This window comes from Budorcas taxicolor, chromosome 20 (assembly GCF_023091745.1).
Source record: "Budorcas taxicolor isolate Tak-1 chromosome 20, Takin1.1, whole genome shotgun sequence".
Taxonomy (NCBI): domain Eukaryota; kingdom Metazoa; phylum Chordata; class Mammalia; order Artiodactyla; family Bovidae; genus Budorcas; species Budorcas taxicolor.
The window spans coordinates 25587669-25614401 of record NC_068929.1 but is presented as its reverse complement, the minus strand read 5'-3'; the positions used below and the strand labels follow the sequence as shown (position 1 = coordinate 25614401).

The following is a 26733-nucleotide window of genomic DNA, read 5'->3' as shown; positions in this document are numbered from 1 at the left end:
AATTTAGCTGGGTGATTGATTTGAGTAATGAGAAAGAGAGAAAATGATATGCGTTTGTATGCAGTTTGAGACATTGCTGCTGTCGCTTCGGTCGTGTCCGACTCTGTGCAACCCCAGAGACGGCAGCCTACCAGGCTCCCCCATCCCTGGGATTCTCCAGGCAAGAACACTGGAATGGGTTGCCGTTTCCTTCTTTAATGCGTGAAAGTGAAGTCGCTCAGTTGTGTCCGGACTCTTAGCAACCCCATGGACTGCAGCCTACCAGGCTTCTCCGTCTATGGGATTTTCCAGGCAAGAGTAGTGGAGTGGGGTGCCATTGCCTTCTCCGGTTTGAGACATTAGTAACTATCAAATTGACTTGTGTTTTTAGAAGTCCTACTGGCTATTCTGTGTTGACATGATATGTCAGCAACATAGTATTAACAGAGCCTAACATTTTGTGCTTAAGATACTAAATAATGAAAACCTTTGCTGCTGCTGCTGCTAAGTCGCTTCAGTCATGTCCGACTCTGTGCGACCCCATGGACGACAGCCCACCAGGCTCCGCCGTTCCTGGGATTCTCCAGGCAAGAACACTGGAGTGGGTTGCCATTTCCTTCTCCAATGCATGAAAATGAAAAGTGAAAGTGAGGTCGCTGAGTCATGTCCGACTCTTCGCGACCCCATGGACTGTAGCCTACCAGGCTTTTCCGTCCGTGGGATTTTCCAGGCAAGAGTACTGGAGTGGGATGCCATCGCCTTCTCCGATGAAAACCTTTAGTCACTATTAATTAGTTTTGTTTCAACTCAGCATTTACATTTGTGTTTATCCCTTGATAATTTGATGAACTTCCTAATTTTTGCTTGTATTTGATATAGTACTATGAACTTTATTTGTTTAGCCTTCTAAATTAAAGCAAATTGGTGACCAGTTCTTAAAGATGGATTATTATCTAGAGAATTCTAATGATACTAGTCACTAGCATACAGGTTGAGTGACATGATAACACTAAATGAGGTTTTAGGTCATGAAAACAAGTGAAGTGTTTAAGGTGACTTTGTAAAGGGATTAAGAGAAGGGAATAATCTTTATCAGATGGCTTTATATAAAAGTATTCTGTAGGTAGATTATTTATATATTGGTATGAGTCTATGTTCCTTCAGTGTCTCAAGTGAAAACAGTTGCTAACATAACAGTAAGAAAAAGGTAATACAACACATGTTCAAAGTTGAGAAGGGAAAATTAAGAGTTTGATTAGATGACTTGACATAAGTAAGAGAGTTAGAAATAGTGTTCATCAATTAAATGGTTTTTGTTTTAGAATGCCTGCTCTTTTTCGTATGAGTAATGTGGGTACCTTGTTAAAGGAAAGAATATCATGCCCCTTCTTTGACATTATGTCAGTGAAACTCATGTGACTAAAAGTCTCATACTACTGTAAAACAAAATATTTTTACATTATCTAAAATATCAAAAATAGCAATATTCAAATAATATCAATCATAGAAAAATAATCTTGAAAATATTTCTGTCCTTTAAAATTAGTGTTCAGATGGCTTTATTGCTATGGTACCGATTCTTTGCTTCTGATATTTGTATGTTGTTATGTCTTATGTGATTGAGTTTCCTCTTCAAATTAGTGTGAAAACAAAATACTATTTATCCTTCACTTGACTATTATTCACACAGTAAAGTTGCCTCTTATATCATGATGAGGAAACTAAACTAATAATTGTCATCACTGATGAGGGGAAGGGCGGACCCTGACTTGGTAGTGTACACTTTTAAGCCTCCTATTTTGACCATTCAGTATAGGCTTATGGTAGTATTTTAGTTGAGAATGGTATACATTTTGAACTGTCTGACCTAGCCAATACTCTAATCCGTTTTCTCCAGTAATATAATATAGTGGTTAAGTGCATTATCAGATAGTTTCGGGGGCTGACATTAGGTCTTCTACTCTTTAGTTATTTAGACTTTGGGAAGGTTACTTAATCTCAGTGAATTTTCTTGTCTCTGAGATGAAGATGGAGCACTATGCTAATACTAATGAGAAAAGCGTTGTTAATAGTAAGTTGTCTGTTAAATTGGTATCCTTGATCATGTTACAGCTATTTAATATGTTAGCTAATTAAGTTCAAAACCAGTAAGTGAGGAAGATTCTGATAGATTTACAAAAAGACAAAAAGTGATAGATTCAAAAATAAAAGGGAAAACTGATTGACTCAGAATATAAGCCAGCTGTATGGAGAGCATGAAAACAGAAAAGAGAATATGGAATCGAGATGTCAGCTCTGACTTATGCATGTGGCCAACTTACTTTGCATTATACGTGGCAGTGTTTTAATTCTAATTTTTCTTCAAAAGATTGAGCCTCTCCCCTCCACTATTGGCTTTGTATTTAAGGAACAAAACTTACTACAACATTCAAAGATACTGGGAGATCATGAAATAACAAGATGATAAAACAATATTTAAAGCCAGGTATCATCGGATTACAGTTGTTTGTGAGGATAGAAGAAAATAATGATATGAAAATCCACAACTCATTTTGCCTTTAGGTATTTTGAAGGCAATTTGAATATCTGCTTTATATGAAATAATAAGCATATATGATTTATAGAAGGAAGTCACCAAAATCACTAATTCTTCTTTATAAGTGTTCATGTCTTTCATCAATGCATAAATTTTCTCTTAAAAAAAAAGAGCAGTTTGAATCTTTTTCAGGAAGTTTACCAGTTGATAAAGTGAAGAAAGTATGGAAAGAGTCATTGGATACTGTTTGAATCCAACAGATTCAACACCTAGCTCAGAAGGTTCATGTCAGGAGAATTTGCAGAGATAATCTATGAATAGATAAACCAGTTTATAAGTAATAGAAATGATGCAGATTTAAGTTACTAGTGCTGCCATCACCTTTGCCATTGCTTAGATGTGATTATTACCATCAAGAACCAGCTTTCCCACCCTGCCTCTTTCCCTTCTCCCTTCCCTCTCCCCCTTCCTCAGACCTCTTCCTCACTCGTCTTTTTGGTTCCTGTGTTCTTGTATTGATATTTAACACATTAATTTGAGCACTTAGCTAGAATGTCTCTATGAAAAAGTAGGGATTCTGAAGTCCAAGTTCTCAATTTTGGTCAGCCAGTCTCATGATACCAGCAGTTCAATAACCTGCATCTGCTGCTCTTGGAGAGTCTCCCAGAGCAGCAGGGAAGGCTGGTAGGAATTGCCTGCAGCTCACCCTGAGGACACAGACACCGGTGGCACACACAGTTGGGAACACGTCACCAGGTGAACACCACTATTTTCGGCTGCCATGCCATCCTGGCCCATCAGACTAGGAACACATTTCTTGTTAAACAGGCAGGTTTGTATAGTGTGTTCAGCATAGATAATATATGATATAGGTTAGTCTTTATTTTGTTTATTTCTGTTGTAATTTTTCTCATCTTCTATACTCTTGTGGTTGTTCAATTTAAATTTTAGGTTTAAAATTCTTCAAAAAGACACCTTTAATTTGAAATACAGTTACCTATTACAGTGGAAAGAACATTTCACTGTAATTCCGAGACAAGAACTGTTTTCATTTTATAGATGAGACTAACTAGTGATGTTGGAGCAAGTATCAAAATTCTGTAAATCTGGTACGAAAGCACATGGTCTTAATTTCTATACTGTGTGAATATGAATGCTTATGTAAGTCAGTCAGCACTGTGTCTGCTTTCTTTTTCCTCCCAGTCCCTTTCATCATCTTTTAGGTACCTTTATTATCTTTTACTTTATTACCTCTTGTCTGTGACTGATTTCTTGGGCTTCATCTTTCTTTGTAGGATTTTCTTTCATTCTTTGCACCAGAGACCTCTTTGAGGAAACTGTGAAAGTATTTCTTAGGTATCTGGAAATCCAGTTTTAGGAAAGATGAACTTTGTAGTCAGAAATTACATTGAGACTTAATCATCCCTGCGTGTTTATCTGTTCTCCTCTTCTGTCTTCTAGTTTTGATCAGTGATGACTGATCATCTACTTCAGTAGATTTACTTTGCTTGGTGATTAATTTTTATCTGAAAAGATTTCATTTCTGTCTTGTGCTTTATATGGCATTTCCAAGTCCCACTCTACAATCCAGGATTCTCTATAGTCCTCTCCTCAGCTGTTGGGTTTCTTTGTGCACACACTAAGCTGAAGTTTCTTTCTTTACTTTATTTACTCTCTAGAAATATGGGTTGATATCATTCATTGTTGAGGAACCTCCTCCTGTTCTTTATTGCTGTATTTGTTTACTCCTTCATTATAGTTTGAGGGGCTTCCTGGTAGCTCAGATGGTAAAGAACCTGCCTGCAAGCAATGTAGGAGACCTGGGTTAGATCTCTGGATCAGGAAAATCTCCTGGAGAAGGGAGTGGCAACTCACTCCAGTATTTTTGCCTGGAAAATCCCGTGGACAGACGAGCCTAGCGGGCTACAGTCCTTGGGATTGCAAAGAGTCAGACGTGACTGAGCGACTAACCCTCATTATGGTAATTTTAACATAAGGATCTAAAAGGGAAGGAAGGTAAACTTGTGTGCTTAATTGACGATATTGGAATAGAAGTCTTTGCCAGTTATGTATGAACTTATTGTGGTGCACAGGTAAAACCGCCTCCTACTTCAGCACTTGGATTCTTCTGAGATCAGACCGTAGAGACTCTTAGACTTTTTGCATTTCCCAGCATCAGTCAGTCATCCCTCAGATTCCTGAGGTTCATTAACTTAGATTTTGAGTACCAGACTGTTATCTCTTATATTCTAATCTAAAGAATTGGTTATTTTCAGGAGTCTTTTTATTAATTTTATTTATGCTGTCACCTTCTGCTTACCAGAAGTAATTGTAAAACTTAAAATTGTTTAGCACTATTTCTAATGTTCTTCATTGGATCTCTGTGTAAGATCATTATTCTTCATTTTCGTTTTGACTTCAGTGTGTTAGTTCTTCAGAAAAACTATATATTGGTGATGTAATTAGTGTCCTTGTGTGCCTGAAAATATTTTTCTTAGCCTTCATATCCTGGGCCTTTGTGGGTAGCTGAGAAGTTGGAATGTTTGCCCTAGTAGATACACTTTCAATGTTTAACTTTCAGAAAGATGAATATTTTCTCAGTTTGCTTTAGGTTCTTGAGTGGTCTGTATTTTCATTTGTTTGCTCGTTTTTGCTACACCACAGGGCTTGTGCAGTGAAAGCACTGAGTCCTAACCACTGGACCACCAGGGAATTAATTCTCAGGTTCTTGTTCTTTTATTTTTATTTTTTTAGCATTACAATAAATGAACTACTTTATCAGCTCTATAGTTTGAAGAGTTTAAGTTTCAGAGGGACTTTGAGAATGCCTCTGTATCCCTAGTAGTCGTCGTTCAGTTTCTGAGATAAATCAATAGAAAGTTTGGTTTGTTTGATGCAGGCCATCATTATATACATATGTACTACTCACTGTCTTATAGGATCATATCTTAAACTAATTTTAATTTACATTTTCTGCAGTTTTATTTCCAGTTAATTCTTTTCTTTGAAACTCTTCAGTGGTGAAACTGATGGCTTTCAGAGTTTTTTCTATAGGAAGAAAGACATGTCACTGCCATTGTTGGGAACATGCTCATTGTAACACCTGTTTAATTACACATTAACTGTTTGGTTACAGATTAACTGATTAAACTCTAGAAGTTATATTTCATATTTTAGCAAATTCAGTTGTTCTGAGAAAAACTTTCTAGTATAATCTTCAGAAGCAAAGATTGAGTTGGATCCCCTACAGCTTGCACAATGCCTTCAGTTTACTTTCGATGGCCAGTAAATATTTGAATGAACTGGTATTGTGAAAACATAGTTCCCCTTTTCATTAGTCATAAATTAAGCAGGAATTTAGAAATAGAGGGACTGTAGATCCTTTCTTATTGGTAATAATTTTATGAATGAAATAAAAAGAATTAGTAAAACTCTTTTCAAAATGGAAAAGAGGAAAATGTATCTTGTATTTCAAGTCTTAAGAACTGTTAGGATGAAATTTATAATTGAAAAATATACTCGAATGTAATTAATTTTGGCTTGGTCATAGTTAGCATTCTAGGCCACTGTCTAACTGAATTCATCTCAGAATGTTACTTGACATTGCTCAGTTCCTTGCTATGGTCTGATGATTGTTGAAGCTTTATTTCTCAAGCAAGAATACAATTCATACTTACATAGCTTAGCCATTTTATCCAAGAAGCAGCTGTTATTTTTAAATATAGTAAAGTTTGGAATATGCTTTTCTTTGGTGATTTAATTTATGCTTAAATCTAAACTATATAACTGTTGCTCGTGCTTTATTTATACAGAATATCCCCCGAATCCTAAATCTAGAACTCAGAGGATGCTGGTCATTAGGAAAGGTAATACAAAAGACTTACAGCTCTCTGGATTCCCAGTAGTAGGAAATCTTCAGTCGCAGCCAGTTAAGAATGGGACTGGTCCAAGTGTTTATAAAGGCTTAGTTCCTAAGCCTGCTGCTCCACCTACAAAAGTAAGTTCTAAATTGTTTAACATGCAACTTACAAGTTGATATCAACTGAATTACTTTGGCCAAAAAAATGTTGAAAAATTCACATCGAAGTAGGGAGGGTGTTGGTGGGCTGCTGATTTCTAAGTGGAAAGTGTTGGGCCAGTGTGTATCCTGAAATTATCTTTTAAGTGGTTTGTGTGTTTGTCTGTGTATGTTTTCTTGTTTTAATAGTCAGTAGTAAATGAAATGTGTAAATACTTGTTTGCCAGATGCATCTGTGATATATTTGCTTAATAATGGTATAAAATGCTGTACTTAATCTTTAGTTTTAGGCTTTTGAAACTCTCACTTGTGTTTTCTTGGTATTAGGCAAAAGAAACCTAACTTAAGATAAAACTTGGAAAAAAAACAAGGTAGTTAAATGTTTTATCTGAATACCAGATTTTTATTTTATTTGTTAAAAAAAAAAAAGAACCATGTAGAAATGATTAAGATACAATACAAAATAATTTTTAAGTCATATTTAGTTATTTTATAGTATTCACTTTGTTCTCTCTTTCCTCTATGTAATCTGTTTAGATACACATTAATTAATGTTCGTGTGTTTTTTCTTTAGCCTACACAGTGGAAAAGCCAAACTAAAGAAAATAAAGTTGGGACTTCTTTCCCTCATGAGTCTACATATGGTGTTGGCAACTTTAATGCTTTTAAATCAACTGCCAAGAATTTTAGTCCATCAACAACTTCAGTGAAAGAGGTATGGCATTTAATAAAAGTACTCCTGAGGAGCCAAATGTATCTCAATCATGATAATTTAATTAACAGTGAACAAAAGGCATAGATTCATTGAACAAATTCATTAAGAGACTTCAGTTCTTCCAGAATTCAGATACTTCTCTCTGTTTGCTAACTAAATTTGCCATTTAAGGAGGGCTAATTTTAAAAATTACTAACACAATGTCCAAATAACCTAAAGTATAGAAAATTCTATGGTAAAATAAACGTGTAATCCATTAACCAGAAGGAGTAGTTTAAAAAAAAATTATTTGTTTTTGGTTCTGCTGGGTCTTTGTTGCTGTACAGGCTTTCCTTGAGTTTTGGCAAGTGGAGCCTACTGTCTGGTTGCAGTGCCTGGGTTTCCCTTGTGGAGCACGGGCTCTAGGGTGCTTAGGCATCAGTGGTTGCAGCATATGGGCTCAGTAGTTGGAACTCCTGGGCTGTTGATCACAGGTTCAATAGTTGTGGTGCAGAAGTTTAGTTGCTCTTCAGCATGTGGAATCTTCTGGATCAGGGGTGGAACCTGTGTCTCCTGCTAAGTCTGTGTCCAACTCTTTGTGACCCCATAGATGTAGCCCACCAGACTCCTCTGTCCATGGGATTTCCCAGGCAAAGATATTGGAGTGGTTTGCCATTTCCTCTTCCAGGGGATCTTACTGACCCAGAGATTGAACCCATGTCTCCTGCTTGGCAGGCAGGTTCTTTACCACTGAGCCACCAGGGAAGCCCCAGAAAGAGTAATTTTTAAGAAAAGAATTATGAAAACAGATGTTTTTACTTTTGTCATAAAGTTATGCTATGATATAGGATTAAACCTTGACTAAAAAATCAGGATTTATATACTCTTCTTTTGGGGATGATGGACATTTTATTAGTATTAACACTCAGGACAGAGGAGGAAGAAGAGAGAAAGATGCATGTTTACTGACTTTGAATACTTAATAGCTTACACATTTCTTTCTCATTTGGCCAGCTTTGTGAAACTTCTAGATGAGGGACTTCCCTGACCAGTTCAGGGACAAAAGACACTTGTGACTATATTGTAATAACTGAGATTGTTCTGGGTACTATATTGGAATATTATAACCCCCTCATTGACTAGTTCTCAGTCATAGAATTTTAGAGCTGTGCTAGAAGGACCAGCATTCCCAGCTGGTTAATTGTGGCTTCAATTCATTATAGTCTGCAGATGTTATTGCTGAGTTAAGCATTTTGATTTATTCCCAAGGCTTTATATTTATTCTGTGTCACAGGAATTTTAACATTCTCTTTCCTTCTGTAGTCCACTCTCAATATATGAAAAATAAAAAGACTCCAGTACATGTCCCTTTACCACGCTCCTCTGCTCTTCCACAAAACTTCCCTTGTGAAATTCTATATGATAAACCCTTAGTGTACCTGTGCATAAATAATTATACTAGTTCATTTTGGAAACTATTATTAGAACCTTTGAACTCTGTGGAACACAGTTTTAAAAACTGCTTTAAAAAATATCTATATATCAATATTTAAACAATTTCAGGATCCATTTTATAAAATAATATTTAAAACTCCTAATTTAGAATCATAGATCTTAGTATTATCAGACTTTGTTTCTTGGATAAGAAAGATCATTCAGGCATTCTATCATGTATACTATCATGTAAGAATTGAATCGCCAGTCTATATCTGACGCAGGATACAGCATGCTTGGGGCTGGTGCCAGGGGATGACCCACAGAGATGTTATGGGAAGGGAGGTGGGAGGGGGGTTCATGTTTGGGAACACATGTAAGAATTAAAGATTTTAAAATTAAAAAAATAAAAAAAATAAAAAGAAAGATCATTCAGTGAGATAGGTTAAAAATAACAAGGATAGTAGAAAATAGAATTTAAAATCAATTTTGTTGTATATTGTGAAGAAAGTGAAATAGAAAGTCATTATAGTTGTGAACTTTATGTTGATATTAGTTCTCTATGTATTTATCAACATTCTAAATTTTTTTCTTAGTGTAATCGCTCAAATTCTTCTTCACCTGTTGACAAACTTAATCAGCAGCCTCGTCTAACCAAACTGACACGAATGCGCACAGATAAAAAGAGTGAGTTTTTGAAAGCATTGAAAAGGGACAGAGTGGAAGAGGAACATGAAGATGAAAGCCATGTGGGCTCAGAAAAGGTAATTGAACGTGTAGTGTAATTCTTGGGCTTGACATTAGCATGTCATTGGAATATTTGGACAGATATTATTTAGAATCTTTGAATATTTTCATATTTCTGAAAGCAAGGCTAGTTAGCTATTTGCATAAATAATGAATTCCTTTCTGAATAGATTTTTCTTACTCTAGTTGCTGTTCAAAAACGAAATTTAAAAGATTCCTGTTCATATTTGTACTTTTGGTTTTCCCCATCTTGCCTGCCTTTGTCCTTTTAATTTTTGGTTGAATAGATGTGAATACTTGAAGTTAATAAGTTCCCTTCACAACTTAGTTTTACATCTTATGAAACTGTTTTCTACATGATTATATAAACATCACAGTTATGTTTTATCCATGAAGATCTAACCAGGATCTATTAAAGTTTCCTTTTTTAATAACTATTCTCTAATTTTTTTTTTAACTCTTCAAAAATCAGGATGACGACTCATTTAATTTGCATAACAGCAACAGTACTCACCAAGAAAGGGATATAAACCGAAACTTCGATGAAAATGAAATTCCACAAGAGAATGGCAATGCCTCAGTAATTTCCCAACAGATCATTCGGTCTTCAACCTTCCCACAGACTGATGTTCTTTCTAGTTCACTTGAAGCAGAACACAGGTCGGTGTTTTTACTTTTTTCTCTACCCAAAATTTTGATTTTACATGGAAAATTGATTTCTTTTTTAACAACTTCATCGAGATATAATTTATATACACTCTTAATTTTTTTACTTGGTTTGTTAATTTTGGGTGTATTTGAAGTTGTGTAGCTGTTACCACAGTCAGAACATTTCTTTCACTCCATAAAGAAACCCCATGGTCATTTACAGTTACTCATTGTTACTCTCTTTCCTGGGTAACCACCAGTCTACTTTCAGTAATACTTTCAAGGTACATCCATATTGTATCATGTGTTTCTCTGAAAATTGAGTGCTATTTATTTTCCATGGCTTCAGATTTTCTGTAAATCTCTTCGGCGGGGAGAGGGGGGAGGGCTGTGGGATCTGTTTCCCGACCTGGGAGCGAACCCAGCCCACAATAGTGAAAGCATTAATCCTAACCACTAGACCACTAGGGACCTCCCTGTAAACTTTCTTAAGTTAACATACATACTTAAGTACTCATGTAGCTTGATTTAAAAAGTTAGGTATCAGTGATACAGTTCTCAAGGATGACTTTTTTTGTTCAAATGTGTTAATTAAAATTTAAAATGAAATAATTTGGCATATATATTACTAGTTATCAAGTTTCAGTATACCATCACAATATTGAGGATAGTTTCAACATCAGAGAGGTAATTGTTACCTTGTCTAAGCACCAAATGAATTAATAGAAATGAGTTCCAGAGAAATTCAGAGGAATTTGGGGTTAGATAGCATTATGGCTTGAGTACCAGTTAGAAAGTTTTAATTGGGACCTAAATTAAATCTTAAAGGGTGAGACAATACAGGCAAGGGTACTGGGTAGCCATTTTGAAATGGGGGTATGAAAAGATGTTTAGAATAGAATACACGCATGGTTTGTTTTAGGGCTGATGTATAGCATAACTTGACAATAGTGTGGAGTCCTAAATGGAGTTAGAGATACATTGCAAAGGCAGGGTCTTAGAGATCTAGTCAAACTATCTGAATGCTTTAGATGAAGAAGGAGCTCTGTCTTATACCTGGTGTTTGAGTAGGATTTGTGACTCAGGTCTTCCACTTCTAGTGCTGTGCTTTTTCTAATGTAAGGAATTTGAAGTTGTGGTCATTGTGTGTTATGGAGTTTGCTCTTTCAGGAATTGGGAAGCTGTTGAAAATATTTGGCAGAGGGTGGTAATTGTGAAAGTGATATTAGAGTGATTTGATAATAGTTTGAAAGAGAATGAGAAGAAATGCTAATGAAAAGGCAAAGTGCAGATCACTGTTATGATCTGTTCCTAATTGTGGGTTTAGTCCAGAGGCCACAGAGTTTGGTGCAGTGTATATTAACTGGGGAGGCAGAAAACCAGAATTCTGCTTCTTTGCTATGAAGTAGGCAAAATTTTTTACTTACATGATCATGGTTCTTCATCTGTAAAATGTGGGTATAGTGTTTTGTTGTTCAGTTGCCAGGTCATGTCCGAGTTCGCAACCCGATGGACTGCAGCACTCTAGGCTTCCTTGTCCTTCACTGTCTCCTGGAGTTTGCTCAAACTCACGTCCTTTGAGTCAGTGATGCCATCCAACCATGTCATCGTCTGGTGCCCCCTTCTCCTGCTTTCACTCTTTCCCAGCATCAGGCACGGTCTTTTCTAACGAGTTGGCTGTTCCCATCAGGTAGCCAAAGTATTGGAGCTTAGCAGTAGTTCTTCCAATGAGTATTCAGGGTTGATTTCCTTTAAAATTGACTGGCTTGATCTCCTTGCTGTCCAAGGGACTCTCAAGAACATTAATTATCTAGCACCACAATTTGAAGGCATCAGTTTTTCGCCATTCTGCCTTTATGGTCCAGCTCTCACATCCATGCATGACTACCAGAAAGACCATAATCTTGACTATATGGACCTTATCAGCAAAGTGATGTCTTTGCTTTTTACTGTACTAGCTAGGTTTGTCATAGCTTTCCTGCCAAGAAGCAGTCATGTTTTAATTTCATGGCTGCAGTCACCATCCACAGTGATCTTACAGCCCAAGAAGAGGAAATCTGGTATTGCTTCCACCTTTTACCCTTCCGTTTACCATAAAGGGATGGGACCAGATGCCATGATCTTAATTCTTGTTTAATACTGAGTTTTAAGCCAGCTTTTTCACTCTCCTTTACCCTCATCAAGAGGTTCTTTAGTTCTTCGCTCTCTGCCATTAGGCTGGTATCATTCGCATATCTGAGGTTGTTTCTATTTCTCCTGGCAGTCTTGATTCTAGCTTGTAACTCGTCCAGCCTGCCATTTTGCATGATGTTCTCTGTGTATAAGTTTAATAAACAGGATGACGATAAACAGCCTTGTTGTACTCCTTTCTTAATCCTGAACCAGTCAGTTGTTCCATAAAAAGGTTCTAACTGTTGCTTCTTGACCTGCATACAGGTTTCTCAAGAAACAGGTAAGATGGTCTGGTATTCCCATCTCTTTAAGAGTTTTCTACAGTTTGTGATGCTCCACACAGTCAAAGGCTTTAGGTGAAATTATGGGTATATTTCAAGTCTCTGAGCACTGATTTTTTATGAGATTGTTTTATAGTATGTAAAGATCTACAGAGTAGTCAATTTGTGACAGGTTCAGTTTGAAAAATGAGTTAGGTATAAAAAGGAGTAACAAGTGCTTAAGGGATGTAATTATTAAAAAAAAAAAAAGAAAAACAGAAGTAGAAAACCTAGTGAATAGCTAAGAACATGATGAACTATAGTGGCCCTAAAGAAGATGGGGAGGTGTATTGCTTCTACTTTTAGTATAAGAATTTAGCAAATTTTCTTCAGTTTTTAGCCTAAAGAACCTTTTGCAGGTTTCCAGCCTTAGAACCTCTTACATCAAAGATAAAGTAATTAGGCATTTCATTCTGATCTTATTATTTAAAACAGTTTATTGGGCATAATCTTACCTATTCATTTTCAGAAAGATATTTAAAGCATAAACCCTAACATCTTTTGTGCAGACTTTGTATAATGGATCATGTTTTCTTGCACATAATATAAAAGGACTTAATTTGGGTGAAATTCTAAATTACATGTATTCATTTCCATCCCTTTCCAGATTGTTAAAGGAGATGGGTTGGCAAGAAGACAGTGAAAATGATGAAACATGTGCACCCTTAACTGAGGATGAAATGAGAGAATTCCAAGTTATTAGTGAACAGGTAAGAACTGAATGATGTAAGCTCACTTTAAAAATAGCCCTTCCTTAATCAGAACAACATATAACTAAGCATTTTTAAGGGGTGAGATAGAAGTTTTATTTAGGGATTTGTTGAGCATCACATTATAGGTCAGATTTGCCTTTGTTTTAAATAGGTCTTCAAGGCCAATTTCTTTAAATCCATGGATCTGCAGTGCTTAGAAATTAGTGTAAAGAATGTGTCTGATTTATCATTTTCTAGGCATTTAAAAAATGACTTGGTGATAAGTAGAAAATAGCAGTAGCTTTCTTAAATGTAATTTCATCTTTTATCCTTTTCTTGGCACAGGAATTTTGATATCCTGTAACATCTTAAATATATATTTTTAATGTCTTCATAGTTGCTCTTTTGAAAGAGTTGTTGTTTAGTCACTAAGTCGTGTCCAACTCTTGACCCAGTGAACTATAGCTGTTCTGGCTCCTCTGTCCATGCGATTTCCCAGGCAGTAATACAGGAGTGGGTTGCTATTTCCTTCTCCAGGTCATTTTCCCAACCCAGGGATCAAACCTGATCTACTGTGTTGGCAGGTGAATTCTGTATCACTGAGCCACCAGGGAGTATTTCTTAGAAGATGCATGGTAGAGTTGAGGGAAATCTCAGGGAGTTTTTCAATTTTTTTTTTCAAATCCATTATACTTTTTGAAAATAGTTCTGGTCATATAGAAGTGATTTTCTATATAGAAGTATTATCAATGTTAATAATCTTCAAGACACTTTTCACATGGTTTGAATGAAATTTTTGAGGAAATTAGTTATATTTACTTAATAGATTTGTCATCCTAAAAAAAAATTTGTGCCAAAATGCAAATAGCATAAAATTTACCATTTAGATCATTTTTAAGCATACAGTTCTGTGGCATTTAGGTACATTCACATTGTTATGCAGACATTACCACCACTCACCTCCAGAGGTCTTTTCGTTTTGTAAAATTGAACCTCCGTACCTATTAAACCATAACTCTATTCCTTGTTCCTCCCAACCCTTGGAAACTAGCACTCTGGTTTCTGTCTCTGAATTTCACTGCCTTAGCCCCTTATGTAAGTGAAATCATGCAGTATTTGTCCTTTTGTGACTGGCTTATTTCACTTAGCAGAATGTCTTCGAGGTTCACCTATGTTGTAGCATGGGTCAGTCAGAGTATCTTTTTTCAGAGACACAATAACCCATTGTACGTGTATGTGCCACATTTTGTTTATCCATTCGTCCATTGATGGACACTTGGGGTGCTTCCACCTTTGGCTGTTGTAGATAATGCTGTGTGAATATGGGTGTATAGATACCTATCTATCTGCATGGGTATAGATTGATAAGTAGTATCTCTTTCTCTGTCTGTCTTTGTGTGTGTATACACACACCCCCCAAAACATTAGAATATATATGTGTATATATGTAAATGGTTTGGTATGCTGTAAATGCAGCTCTCCCAAGAGTAGTGATTTATTCCTAGGAAATATTTTATTATATTGGTTTGATCTATAGTTACCTATATAGCTAGTTTTTCGGAAATGATACTGTAATCTGTGGAGTTTTTTTACCTTTAATGTGTTCTTGGTTACATTTAATTTCTAGAGCATTCTTAGTTTGTAGTAACTCTTGGAGGATAATTTATTCAGTTTACTTCTGTTGATATTTTAGTTACAGAAGAATGGTCTGAGGAAAAATGGTATTTTGAAAAATGGCCTGATCTGTGACTTCAAGTTTGGACCCTGGAAAAACAGCACTTTCAAACCCACTATTGAGAATGACGACACAGAGACAAGTAGCAGTGACACATCAGATGATGACGATGTGTGAAGGATTTCCTAACAGCTTTAGAAATTTTAGTGTGATACATCTCTCATACAGTTTGGGGTGAATTGTAAAAATGAAGAACTATAATTTATGTAGTAAAATACCCCATTAGAAGATGATTTTTTGGGGGACTTCAATATGAAGAAAACCAAGAATGTTGTGTTGGGCTGTGTTGAACATTATTTCCTTGTAAATGAATGTTGTAGAAATGAGGACTTTGGTTGATCCAACATTGACTTTCTTCATCACTGCAGCATTTCTCTGACTAGCAATGTGACGATGTAACAAATGAGAGTTTCTCATTTAATAATAAAAAAATTGTGTAATGTTTTGCAAAGCTTCTGTCTTAAAATGTCCAGGTCTTAAGAAAAAAGGCAGCTTACACTGTTCTGCTTGCAGAGTCATACCTTTTCGTACAATGGACATCCTCAAGTCCACTTAGTGTGGCACTGTCCCCAGCCTTCCCCTCCAAAAAAGGACAATGTAGCATGTTGGCTAAAACTGGAGCAAAGTGCACTAAAACGTTAATTTCCTGAACTCAGCTGTTGTGCTAGTCACGTTTTAAAACATAAATTGCTCTTTAGCCATTTGTAGTTCAGTAAATATAACAGGAAAGACTTGCCACACTTTCTTCCAAATTTAAGGAGGTGATTTTCAAGAGCTCTATTTGGGTATATTGTAAGACCAGGATTTTCAGAGTTGATGGAAAAGAGTCTTGTGGGAAAACTTATTTTGATAAATTATTACACATGCAGAAAAACTGATCACACTGACTGGATCTGTCCACGTGGAAAATAAACTGGATTTTCAGAATATTGTCGTTCTCTGTAGTGTTCAAGATGTTGGTCTCTAAACACATTGTGGTTTATTCACTTTTTAAAACAAAGTTATACTTTATTTATTCCTTTATGGTGATTACTTTTGAGTTTAGGAAAAAAACTACTTAAAATAGCCCTTTTATTATCAACTGCTTAACAAGTTTATTGAATGAATGGTAAAAAACCACTTTATTTTTCTTTTGCACATTAATTATAGAATTTTCTCTTTACTGCTAACTGTGAGAGTAATTTTGCTTTCTCTTTTTAGTATTTTTGATTGTTCTGATTTTGTTTACCCACGTTTCTTTTAGCTTCTTCCATCCCACTTCATGTTTAAATATATTCTGATTGTAAAGAGCATAATCTTAAAGCAAAAATGTTTAAGTTAACATCCTCAAGATGTTTTCTCAGAAAGCTGGAATGTTTTTGCTGTTTTCCATTTTAGAAATCCTATACAGGATCCCCAGCTTTCACCAGAAGCCAGATTTTTTGGTTCACATTGAGACTGCTGGTGATGGGGAAATTTAAACAAAACACAAATTTCACCCCCACAAAACTTCTGAGGATGAATTAAAGTGGATATTAGTATTAAATATATCTTAAAATTTATCTTTTATAATAGGCTTTTATTATATAATATGCCAAAAACCAGTCTAATCACTTAAAGTGAAAGGTAGCATTAGCCGCAGGGAAACTGAAACAAAGCTCTCTCAGTATCATATTGAATGTTTTTGGAACTCTTAGATTGCACTGTTTGGTTTATGGCTTAATAAAGTTATCAGATGCAAATTGTATTTGCTAGCACAAGCTCAAAGGGATCTGAAAAATGTGGTTTACGTTTGAAATTAATTTATTGTGTTTTCTAAATAGCTTTTAGAAAAGATTCTTATAATTTTCAATTTTTTGTTGTTTTCTGCTTTCAGATAATTTTGCCTTAAGTCTCATTTTTCAGCAGTTACTGTTTATTGTGCGTTCACATATTGTGATATTGAATGTTGCCATTGTGGTAAGATACAATGGTATGGTTATTCTATGTATTTAATGATAGCATTAACCAGTTCGGCTACTGAGTAGATGGAGCCATATGGATGTATTTTATTTTGATAGAATGTTTAAAGCGTAGTATGATTTTAACTTGCTCTTGAAATATGGGCAGCTGGTAAGAGTTTGGACTGTATTGTTTGAAAGAGAGCCCATAAGTATTATGGTAACTAGTTAAATTGTACATCTAGTGTGAAATTGTCAAACCCAGGACATGGAGGCCTGGGGGGAAAAGTTACTGCTTTTAATTGCTTCAAACTGTTTCTCTGCAGCAAGTTCTTTTTTGCAACCACTTTATTGTGGTATAAATTGGCATAAACTACATATTTGAAGCATATATTTTATCTTTGCCTTGTGGAAACCATTGCTGGAGTCAGGGTAGTGAAAATATATGTCACACTGAGAAGTTTAATGTTTCCTTCTTTGTAATCTTCCCCTTTTAACTACTACTACCCCCTCTTCCCAGCCTTTTTTTAATGAGCAAAATTCTTATGGTAATGGGTTTTAAATAGCATTTCCAAAATTATATCTTGTATTATATTCAGGATTAGGGTAACTTATTTCCATAAATATATTTTTATTAAAGTTGAAATAAATATAGAAATGTTAATCTAAAAAAATGAGATTTGAAAGCATCAGGTATACCTTATTAAAATTCAGTGTGTTGAAGGGCTTGGTATCTATAAACATTTTAAATTTCTTCGCTTGTGTTTGTACTGTTGTTAGAATAAGATTACATAAGCATTTTAAACTTACTTAGGGATAAGTTTAAATACTAATGTCCTAAATAACTTCAGTCGCTCAGTCGTGTCCGACTCTGCAACCCCATGAACCACAACACTCCAGGCCTCCCTGTCCATCACCAACTCCTGGAGTTTAACCAAACCCATGTCCATTTAGTCAGTGATACCATCTAATCCTCTGTCGTCCCCTTCTCCTCCTGCCTTCAATCTTTCCCAACATCAGGGTCTTTCCAAATGAGTCAGCTCTTTGCATCAGGAGGCCAAATACTGGAGTTTCAGCTTCAACATCACTCCTAATGAACACCCAGGCCTGATTTCCTTTAGGATGGACTGGTTGACTCTCCTTGCAGTCCAAGGGACTCCCAAGAGTCTTCTCCAAAACCACAGTTCAGAAGCATCAATTCTTTGGTGCTTAGCTTTCTTCACAGTCCACATCCATACATGACTACTGGAAAAACCATAGCCTTGACTAGACGGACCTTTGTTGACAAAGTAATGGTTCTGCTTTTTAATATGCTGTCTAGGTTGGTCATAACTTTTCCTCCCAAGAAATAAGCATCTTTTAATTTCATGGCTGCAGTCACCATCTGCAGTGATTTTGGAGCCCCCCAAAATAAAGTCAGCCACTGTTTCCACTGTTTCCCCATCTATTTGCCATGAAGTGATGGGACTGGATGCCATGATCTTCATTTTCTGAATGTTGAGCTTTAAGCCAACTTTTTCACTCTCCTCTTTCACTTTCATCAAGAAGCTCTTTAGTTCCTCTTCACTTCTGCCATAAGGGTGGTGTCATCTGCATATCTGAGGTTATTGATATTTCTCCCGGCAATCTCGATTCCAGCTTGTGTTTCTTCCAGCCCAGTGTTTCTCATGATGTACTCTGCATATAAGTTAAATAAGCAGGGTGACAATATACAGCCTTGACGTACTCCTTTTGGAACCAGTCTGTTGTTCCATGTCCATTTCTTACTGTTGCTTCCTGACCTGCATATAGGTTTCTCAAGAGGCAGGTCAGGTGGTCTGGTATTCCCGTGTCTCTGAATTTTTCACAGTTTATTGTGATCCACACAGTTAAAGGCTTTGGCGTAGTCAATAAAGCAGAAATAGATGTTTTTCTAGAACTCTCTTGCTTTTTCGATGATCCAGCGAATGTTGACAATTTGAATCCCAGTTTCTCTGCCTTTTCTAAAACCAGCTTGAAAATCTGGAAATTCACGGTTCACGTATTGCTGAAGCCTGGCTTGGAGAATTTTGAGCATTACTTCACTAGCGTGTGAGATGAGTACAATTGTGTGGTAGTTTGCGCATTCTTTGGCATTGCCTTTCTTTGGGACTGGAATGAAAACTGACGTCTTCCAGTCTTGTGGCCACTGCTGAGTTTTCCAAATTTGCTGACATTGAGTGCACCACTTTCACAGCATCATCTTTTAGCATTTGAAATAGCTCAACTGGAATTCCATCACCTCCACTAGCTTTGTTTGAAGTGATACTTCCTAAGCCCTACTTGACTTCACATTCCAGGATTTCTGGCTCTAAGTGAGTGATCACACCATTGTGATTATCTGGGTCGTGAAGGTCTTTTTTGTATAGTTCTGTGTATTCTTGCCACCGCTTCTTAATATATTTGCTTCTATTAGGTCCATACCATTTCTGGCGTTTACTGAGCCCATCTTTGCATGAAGTATTCCCTTGGTATTTGTAATTTTCTTGAAGAGATCCCTAGTCTTTGCTAGTCTGTTGTTTTCTCTATTTCTTTGCGTTGATCACTGAGGAAGGCTTTCTTAGCTCTCCTTGCTATTCTTTGGAACTCTGCATTCAAATGGGTATATCTTTCCTTTTCTCCTTTGCTTTTCGCTTCCCTTCTTTTCACAGCTATTTGTAAGGCCTCCTCAGACAGCCATTTTGATTTTTTGCATTTCTTTTTCTTGAGGATGGTCTTGATCCTGTCTCCTGTACAGTGTCACGAACCTCTGTCCATAGTTCTTCAGGCACTCTATCAGGCCTAGTCCCTTAAATCTATTTCTCACTTCTACTGTGTAATCATAAGGAATTTTATTTATCCCTTATGATTATACAGTGGAAGTGTATATTACTGACTCCCCCCCAAAAAAACAACTAACCTTGACCTGACTTCGTATTCTGCCTGAATGGTTCATTATCCCTTACTCTAAAACTTTGTAAAAGATGTTTTTTTAAATGTGCTTTATTAGAATTCAGCTACCTGGATTAGAAAAGGTACTTGTGAAATTTTTCTTTAAAGTGAGGTTTTTATTTTGCCATATAAATTTAGGAATATATTGCTTCTGCTGCTAAGTTGCCTCAGTCATGTCCAACTCTTTGCAGCCCTGTGGACTATAGCCTGCCAGGCTCCTTTGTCCTTGGGATTCTCCAGGCAAGAATACTGGAGTGTGTTGCCATGCCCTCCTCCAGGGCATCTTCCTGATTGGATTGAACCTGCGTCTCTCTATGTCTCCTGCATTGGCAGGCAGGTTATGACCACTTGCACCACCTGCCCATGGGATTCTCCAGACAAGAATACTGGTTGCCATGCCCTCCTCCAGGGGATCTTCATGACGGGATTGAATCCACGTCTCTTATGTCTCCTGTATTGGCAGGCGGGTTCTTTACCACTCGCGCCACCTGAGAAGGCCTAGGAATATATCGCTAGGCTTTTAAATAAGAATATCACTAATTGTGAGAGGTGGATATTATGACATTTTCTTTTGAAAACAGTACATTTCTGAAGGTTGCGATCATTGGCTCTTCAGGAGCGAGTGAGCAGGACATTTCAAGAATTAGCAAAATCCGTAAAAATCTCCGAGGGCTGTAGAGAAGTTTCCATTATTCTATTTTGCTACTTAATGTAAATTTGCCTTAGGGCTGAATGCTAGAATTTAGAAAAATGATGGGTCTCCCAAGAGAACTTTCATTACTTTAGTAGATAATTTTGTTTGCTGACACATGGACCCAAAGTGTTATTATTTAAGGGCTTGAGAATATGTGTAATCCACTTACCTACTTTAAAAGGTTTTCTAATTGAAATTCTCTCCTTATGAGATATAACGTGCAGTTAATCACTACTTGTGCAGTTCATCACTTGCTGACATTTAATTTATCCTGTAGATTTCACTGTACCTATCCATTTATAATCTTTGTTTTGTAGAAACCTAATCTGAAACTGATTGAAATTTATAATGTTAAATCATCTTAGAAGGACATTACTGTAGCATGTTTAATGGCAGCAGTGTCCCTACCCTTGGGTAGACATAAGACTCGCTGTAGTAGTAGTTCTCAAATTTCTCTACACATTAGTGTTACTAGAGAACTTAAAAAAAGATTCTAATGTATTGACATGCAGTATGGTAGAGTAGTCACACTTGGATTTGAAACCTGGCTTTACCCTTTATGAGAGCTTTGATCTTAATTGAGATAGTTAATTTCTTGAGATGTTAATATCTCTTCTGTAGAATTACTGTTAAGGGTGAAGAGAATCACTAACACCTAGTATAAATCCTGGGCACACAGTAGGTGTTCATGAGTTTTAGCTGTTAATCACTACTGTTAATACCATGTAATTGAACAGGAACTCCCAGTAGCATGTAGTTCAGTTGCTCAGTTGGTGTCCAACTCTGCAACCCCATGGGCTGCAGCATGCAGGGCTTCCCTGTCCATCACCAAATCCCCAGAACTTGGTCAAACTCTTGTCCATCGAGTCGGTGATGCCATCCAACCATCTGACCCTCTGTCGTCCCCTTCTCCTACCTTCAATCTTTCCCAGCATCAGGGTCTTTTTACATGAGTAAGTTCTTCACATAAGGTAGCCAAAGTATTGGGAGTTTCAAGTTCACCATGAGTCCTTCCAATGAATATTCAGGACTGATTTCCTTTAGGATTGGTTGGATCCCCTTGCAGCCCAAGGTACTCTCAAGAGTCTTCTCCAACACTACAGTTCAAAAGCATCAATTCTTCAGCACTCAGCTTTCTTTATAGTCCAACTCTCACATCCATACATGACTACTGGAAAAACCATAGCTTTGACTAGATGGACTTTTGTTGGCAAAGTAATGTGTCTGCTTTTTAATATGCTGTCTAGATTGGTCATAGCTTTGCTCCCAAGGAGCAAGCATCTTTTAATTTCATGGCTACAGTCACCATCTGCAGTGATTTTGAAGCATGTAGTACATATTTTTAAAAGTTACATGTTAGATTAAACAAACTATTCTAAGTGGTTATATGTAGTGTAAAACAACTGGTTGAGTTCTTACTAAACTGACTTGTTTCTTTTCCACTTCATTTTATGCTCAGTTATGAACTAAACTTGATGTTTTTTTTTCACTCTAAGGAGAAGTTTACTAGTTTTCTGAAATGCAGTCATTAAACTTTAGTGGTAAATCATATTCTTGTCAACTAATTACAAAGGGCTTCAGTGCTTTCAAGTTTTTAGAAATAGAATTGCATTTAATAGTGACATTTTTTGTAGAAATAATTCTAAGCTGGAGTTTATTTCTCTCAAGGTTTTATCCTTTTTCTAGGATGCCCTGGAGAAGGAAATGGCAACCCACTCCAGTGTTCTTGCCTGGAGAATCCCATGGACAGAGGAACCTTGCAGGCTACAGTCCATGGGGTCACAAGAGTCGGACACGACTGAGTGACTTCACTAAAGGTGATCAGAGATAATCTGGAGAATTTTGATGAGAGGAATATGACTTTTAAAAAGCTGTTTATCCTTAAGTGGACACTAGATGATGGGACAAGCTTACTAGGTCTGGGTCACAAGAAAATTAGATTATAGGTATCAACTTTTAAGAAGTTTATGATTTTGTAATATTTAAAAAGTTTTTATTGGCGTGTAGTTGATTTACAGTGTGTTTCTGCTGAATAGAAAAGTGAATCAGTTACACACATGTCCACTTTTTTTTTAGATTCTATTCCCATATAAGTCATTACAGAGCCTTGAGTAGAGAACCCTGTGCTACACAGTAGGTTCTAACTATTTTATTATAGTGTTGTGTATATATCAATCCCAACCTTCCAGTTTTACCTTCCCAACTCTCCTGCCTCCCCCCTTGGTAACCATAAATTTGTTTTCTACATCTGTGACTTTCTGTTTTGTAAATAGGTTCATTTGTACCATTTTCTTAGATTCCACATATAAGCGATATATTTCTTTTCTTTGCACTCCGTATGACAATCTCTAGGTCCATCATGTCACTGCAGATGCCATTATTTCATTCTCTTTTTTATGACTAATATTCCATTGTGTGTGTATGTATGTATCTAGATAAAATCTATATATTTAGATCTAAATCTATATCTAAATATATAGATACCTATCTAGATTGAGGGCAGGAAGAGAAGGGACCAACAGGATGAGATTATTAGATGGCCTCTGACACAATGAACATGAATCAGAGCAAACTATGGCAGTTCATGAAGGATAGGGAAGCCTGGTGTGCTGCAGTCCATGGGGTTGCAAAGAGTTGGACATGACATAGCAACTAAGCAGCAACACACACAAAGTGGAGTGGACACACACACATACACACACAGACATGCACACGCACTCTGGCTCCAGTCTCTTAGAGTATCCTCCTGAATCTGGTTCTCCTGCAGGCAGATTCTTTATTGTCTGAGCTACAGGGAAGACCTATGTATATGTACTTACCATATACATTTACAATGTGTTTCTGCTGAATAGAAAAGTGAATCAGTTACACACATATCCACTTTTTTTTATATTCCCATAAAAGTCATTACAGAGCCTTGAGTAGAGAACCTATAAATGGATTTTATAAGTTTTAAAATCCATTCTTTTGCCAGTGGACATTTAGTTTGCTTCCTGGCTATTGTAAATAGTGCTGCAGTGAACATTGGGGTACATGTATCTTTTTTAGTTGTGGTATTCCCCAAATATATGCCCACGAGTGGAATTGCTGGATCATATGGTAGCTCTTGTTTTTAGTTTGTTAAGGGACCTCCATGCTTTCTCCCTAGTGGCTATACCGATTGGCATTCCCACCAACAGTGTAGTAAGTTTCCCTTGTAATGACATTTTAGGAATTAGAGTATTTTTTTCAGTAGGGAATTTACTTTTGTTGTTACAACTTTAATGCAGCTTTAACATGGTTTTGTAATGCTCAAAATTCTCCGAGTCAGGCTTCAGCAATACGTGAACCGTGAACTTCCAGATGTGCAAGCTGGTTTTAGAAAAGGCAGAGGAACCAGAGATCAAATTGCCAACATCCGCTGGATCATGGAAAAAGCAAGAGAGTTCCAGAAAAACATCTATTTCTGCTTTATTGACCATGCCAAAGCCTTTGATTGTGTGGATCACAATAAACTGTGGGAAATTCTGATAGAAATGGGAATATCAGACCACCCGACCTGCCTCTTGAGAAACCTATATGCAGGTCAGGAAGAAACAGTTAGAACTGGTTCTGATTAGGAAAAGGAGTATGTCAAGGCTGTATATTGTCACCCGGCTTATTTAACTTCTATGCAGAGTACATCATGGGAAACGCTGGGCTGGATGAAGTACAAGGTGGAATCAAGATTGGTGGGAGAAATATCAATAACCTCAGATACGCAGATGACACCATCCTTATGGCAGAAAGTGAAGAGGAACTAAAAAGCCTCTTGAAAGAGGAGAGTGAACAAGTTGGCTTAAAGCTCAACATTCAGAAAACGAAAATCATGGCATCTGGTCCCATCACTTCATGGGAAATAGATGGGGAAACAGTGGAAACAATGGCAAGACTATTTTTTGGGTCTCCAAAATCACTGCAGATGGTGATTGCAGCAATGAAATTAAAAGATGCTTACTCCTTGGAAGGAAAGTTATGACCAACCTAGACAGCATATTAAAAAGCAGAACCATTACTTTGCCAAGAAAGGTTTATCTAGGTAAGGCTATGGTTTTTCCAGTGTTTATGTATGGATGTGAGAGTTGGACTGTGAAGAAAGCTGAGCACCAAAGAATTGATGCTTTTGAACTGTGGTGTTGGAGAAGACTCTTGCAAGTCCCTTGGACTGCAAGGAGATCCAACCAGTCCATCCTAAAGGAGATCAGTCCTGGGTGTTCATTGGAAGGACTGATGGCTGAAGCTGAAACTCCAGTACTTTGGCCACCTCATTTGAAGAGTTGACTCATTGGAAAAGACTCTGATGCTGGGAGGGATTGGGGGCCGGAGGAGAAGGGGACGACAGAGGATGAGATGGCTGGATGGCATCACCGACTCGATGGACATGAGTTTGGTTAAACTCCAGGAGTTGGTGATGGACAGGGAGGCCTGGTGTGCTGCGATTCATGGGCTCACAAAGAGTCGGACATGACTGAGTGACTGAACTGAACTGAACGTGGTTTTCTTTAAAGAGGAGAAATTTGCAGACTAGCAATTTACTGGTATTTTCCCTGGTGGTTCAAATGGTGAAGAGTCAGTCCACCTGCAATGCAGAAGATCCAGGTTTGATTCCTGGGTTGGGACGATCCCCTGAAGAAGGAAATAGCAGCCCACTCCAGTATTCTTTCCTGGAGAATCCCATGGACAGAGGAGTCTGGTGGGCTATAATCCACAGGGTTGCAAAGAATCCAGCACAACTGACAGACTAAACACACTTTAAACGCCTCTTTCAGTTAGTCTGGGTACTGAAATAGTAGTTGCTTTATAAGAAGCTGATTTGGTGAGGTGAAAAAGTATTTTATTTGGAATTAGTACTTTCTCCTCAAAATTGAGCTTAAATGTCGTGACAATGGCACTGATATTTTTTGTGAAGTGAGTTGTAGAGCAGAGAGTCGTTTGGCAGAATAGATAAAACCTGTGTACTGAGAAGTAAGGCATATAGGACCCATCTTTATGCCCAAATAGAGATGTAAAGGCTTCATGCCACCCATTAAGATGTCTATAATTTCCTTCTGGGGGATTTTTTTTTTTTAAGACTTTCTATAAAACAGCAGATGATAAATATTTTAGGCCATATAATCTGTTGAGAAAGTGTTAAGTCGCTCAGTCATGTCTGACTCTGTGATCCCATGGACAGTAGCCTGCCAGCCTCCTCTGTCCATGGAATTCTCCAGGGAAGAATATCAGAATGGGTAGCCATTCGCTTTTCCAGGGGATCTGACCCAGAGATTCAGTCTGTGTCTCCTACATTGTAAGTGGATTCTTTACCATCTGAGCCACCAGGGAAGCCCCATATGGTCTATTGCAACTACTCAAATTTGCCATTATAGCATGAAAGCAATCAGAAAATACCAATAAAACTAGCTATCTAAGGGCAGTAGTTTGCTAGATTGAGAGCAGGAGGAGAAGGGGGTGACAGGATGGGATGGTTGGATGGCATCACTGACTCAATGGATACAAGGTTGAGCAAACTCCAGGAGATAGTGAAGGAAAAGGAATCCATCTGGCGTGCTGCAGTCCTTGAGGTCACAGAGTCGGATATAACTTAGTGACTGCACAACAAATCCTCAGTCTTAAGGACCAGACCTTTGGAAATGAGTAAAATTTGGATTGTGGTATTTGATCTTTGCACCATTACCTAGATGATTTTTTGTCTTGTTAAAAAAACCTTTAAAATATTTTTCCTGTTTTTGTAAAGATGATTGTAGTAATATATCTATGCAGGATAAAATACATTGCATCCTGAATCACATCAAAAGAAATGGAGATTTATCAACAACATATAAGTAGAGACTACTGAGAAAATGGAGAAACTTTAGTAACACATGGAGAGTTTTAGAAATACAAACTTTTTTTCCTCCCCTAAAAGCGCAGTAATTTCTTTCCTGACTTCTGTTACTTCTGTTACTCTTGACTTCATGTGTTTATAAACATAGAAAGGAATTTTTTTTCATTTTTTATTTTGTTAACAGTAATATGAACCATTTATTTTAAAGGAAAAGCCTTTAGGCAAAGCCTTTGGTAGAAATTAGAATTTTTCTCTGAAGCGGCACCGTTTATGGTGAAGAATAGTTTATCTGTTAAACATGAGAGAAGCAACTCTGTTTGGTACTGGAAGTTACTATTTCAACACATCAGGTTC

General features: G+C 37.0%; 1 protein-coding gene across 2 annotated transcripts in view; it reads left to right on the top strand.

The window, feature by feature from the left end:
- Positions 1-15902, top strand: part of GPBP1 (GC-rich promoter binding protein 1) — a 70386-nt gene extending 54484 nt beyond the window's left edge. For both annotated transcript variants that reach the window (XM_052659077.1, XM_052659076.1), the window contains 6 exons: positions 6328-6512; positions 7108-7248; positions 9258-9425; positions 9881-10068; positions 13156-13258; positions 14934-15902. In XM_052659077.1, the coding sequence (XP_052515037.1) occupies positions 6328-6512; positions 7108-7248; positions 9258-9425; positions 9881-10068; positions 13156-13258; positions 14934-15092 (944 nt within the window). In that variant the 3' untranslated portion in view covers positions 15093-15902. The remainder of the gene's footprint in view (positions 1-6327; positions 6513-7107; positions 7249-9257; positions 9426-9880; positions 10069-13155; positions 13259-14933) is intronic.
- Positions 15903-26733: the final 10831 nt, after the last annotated feature.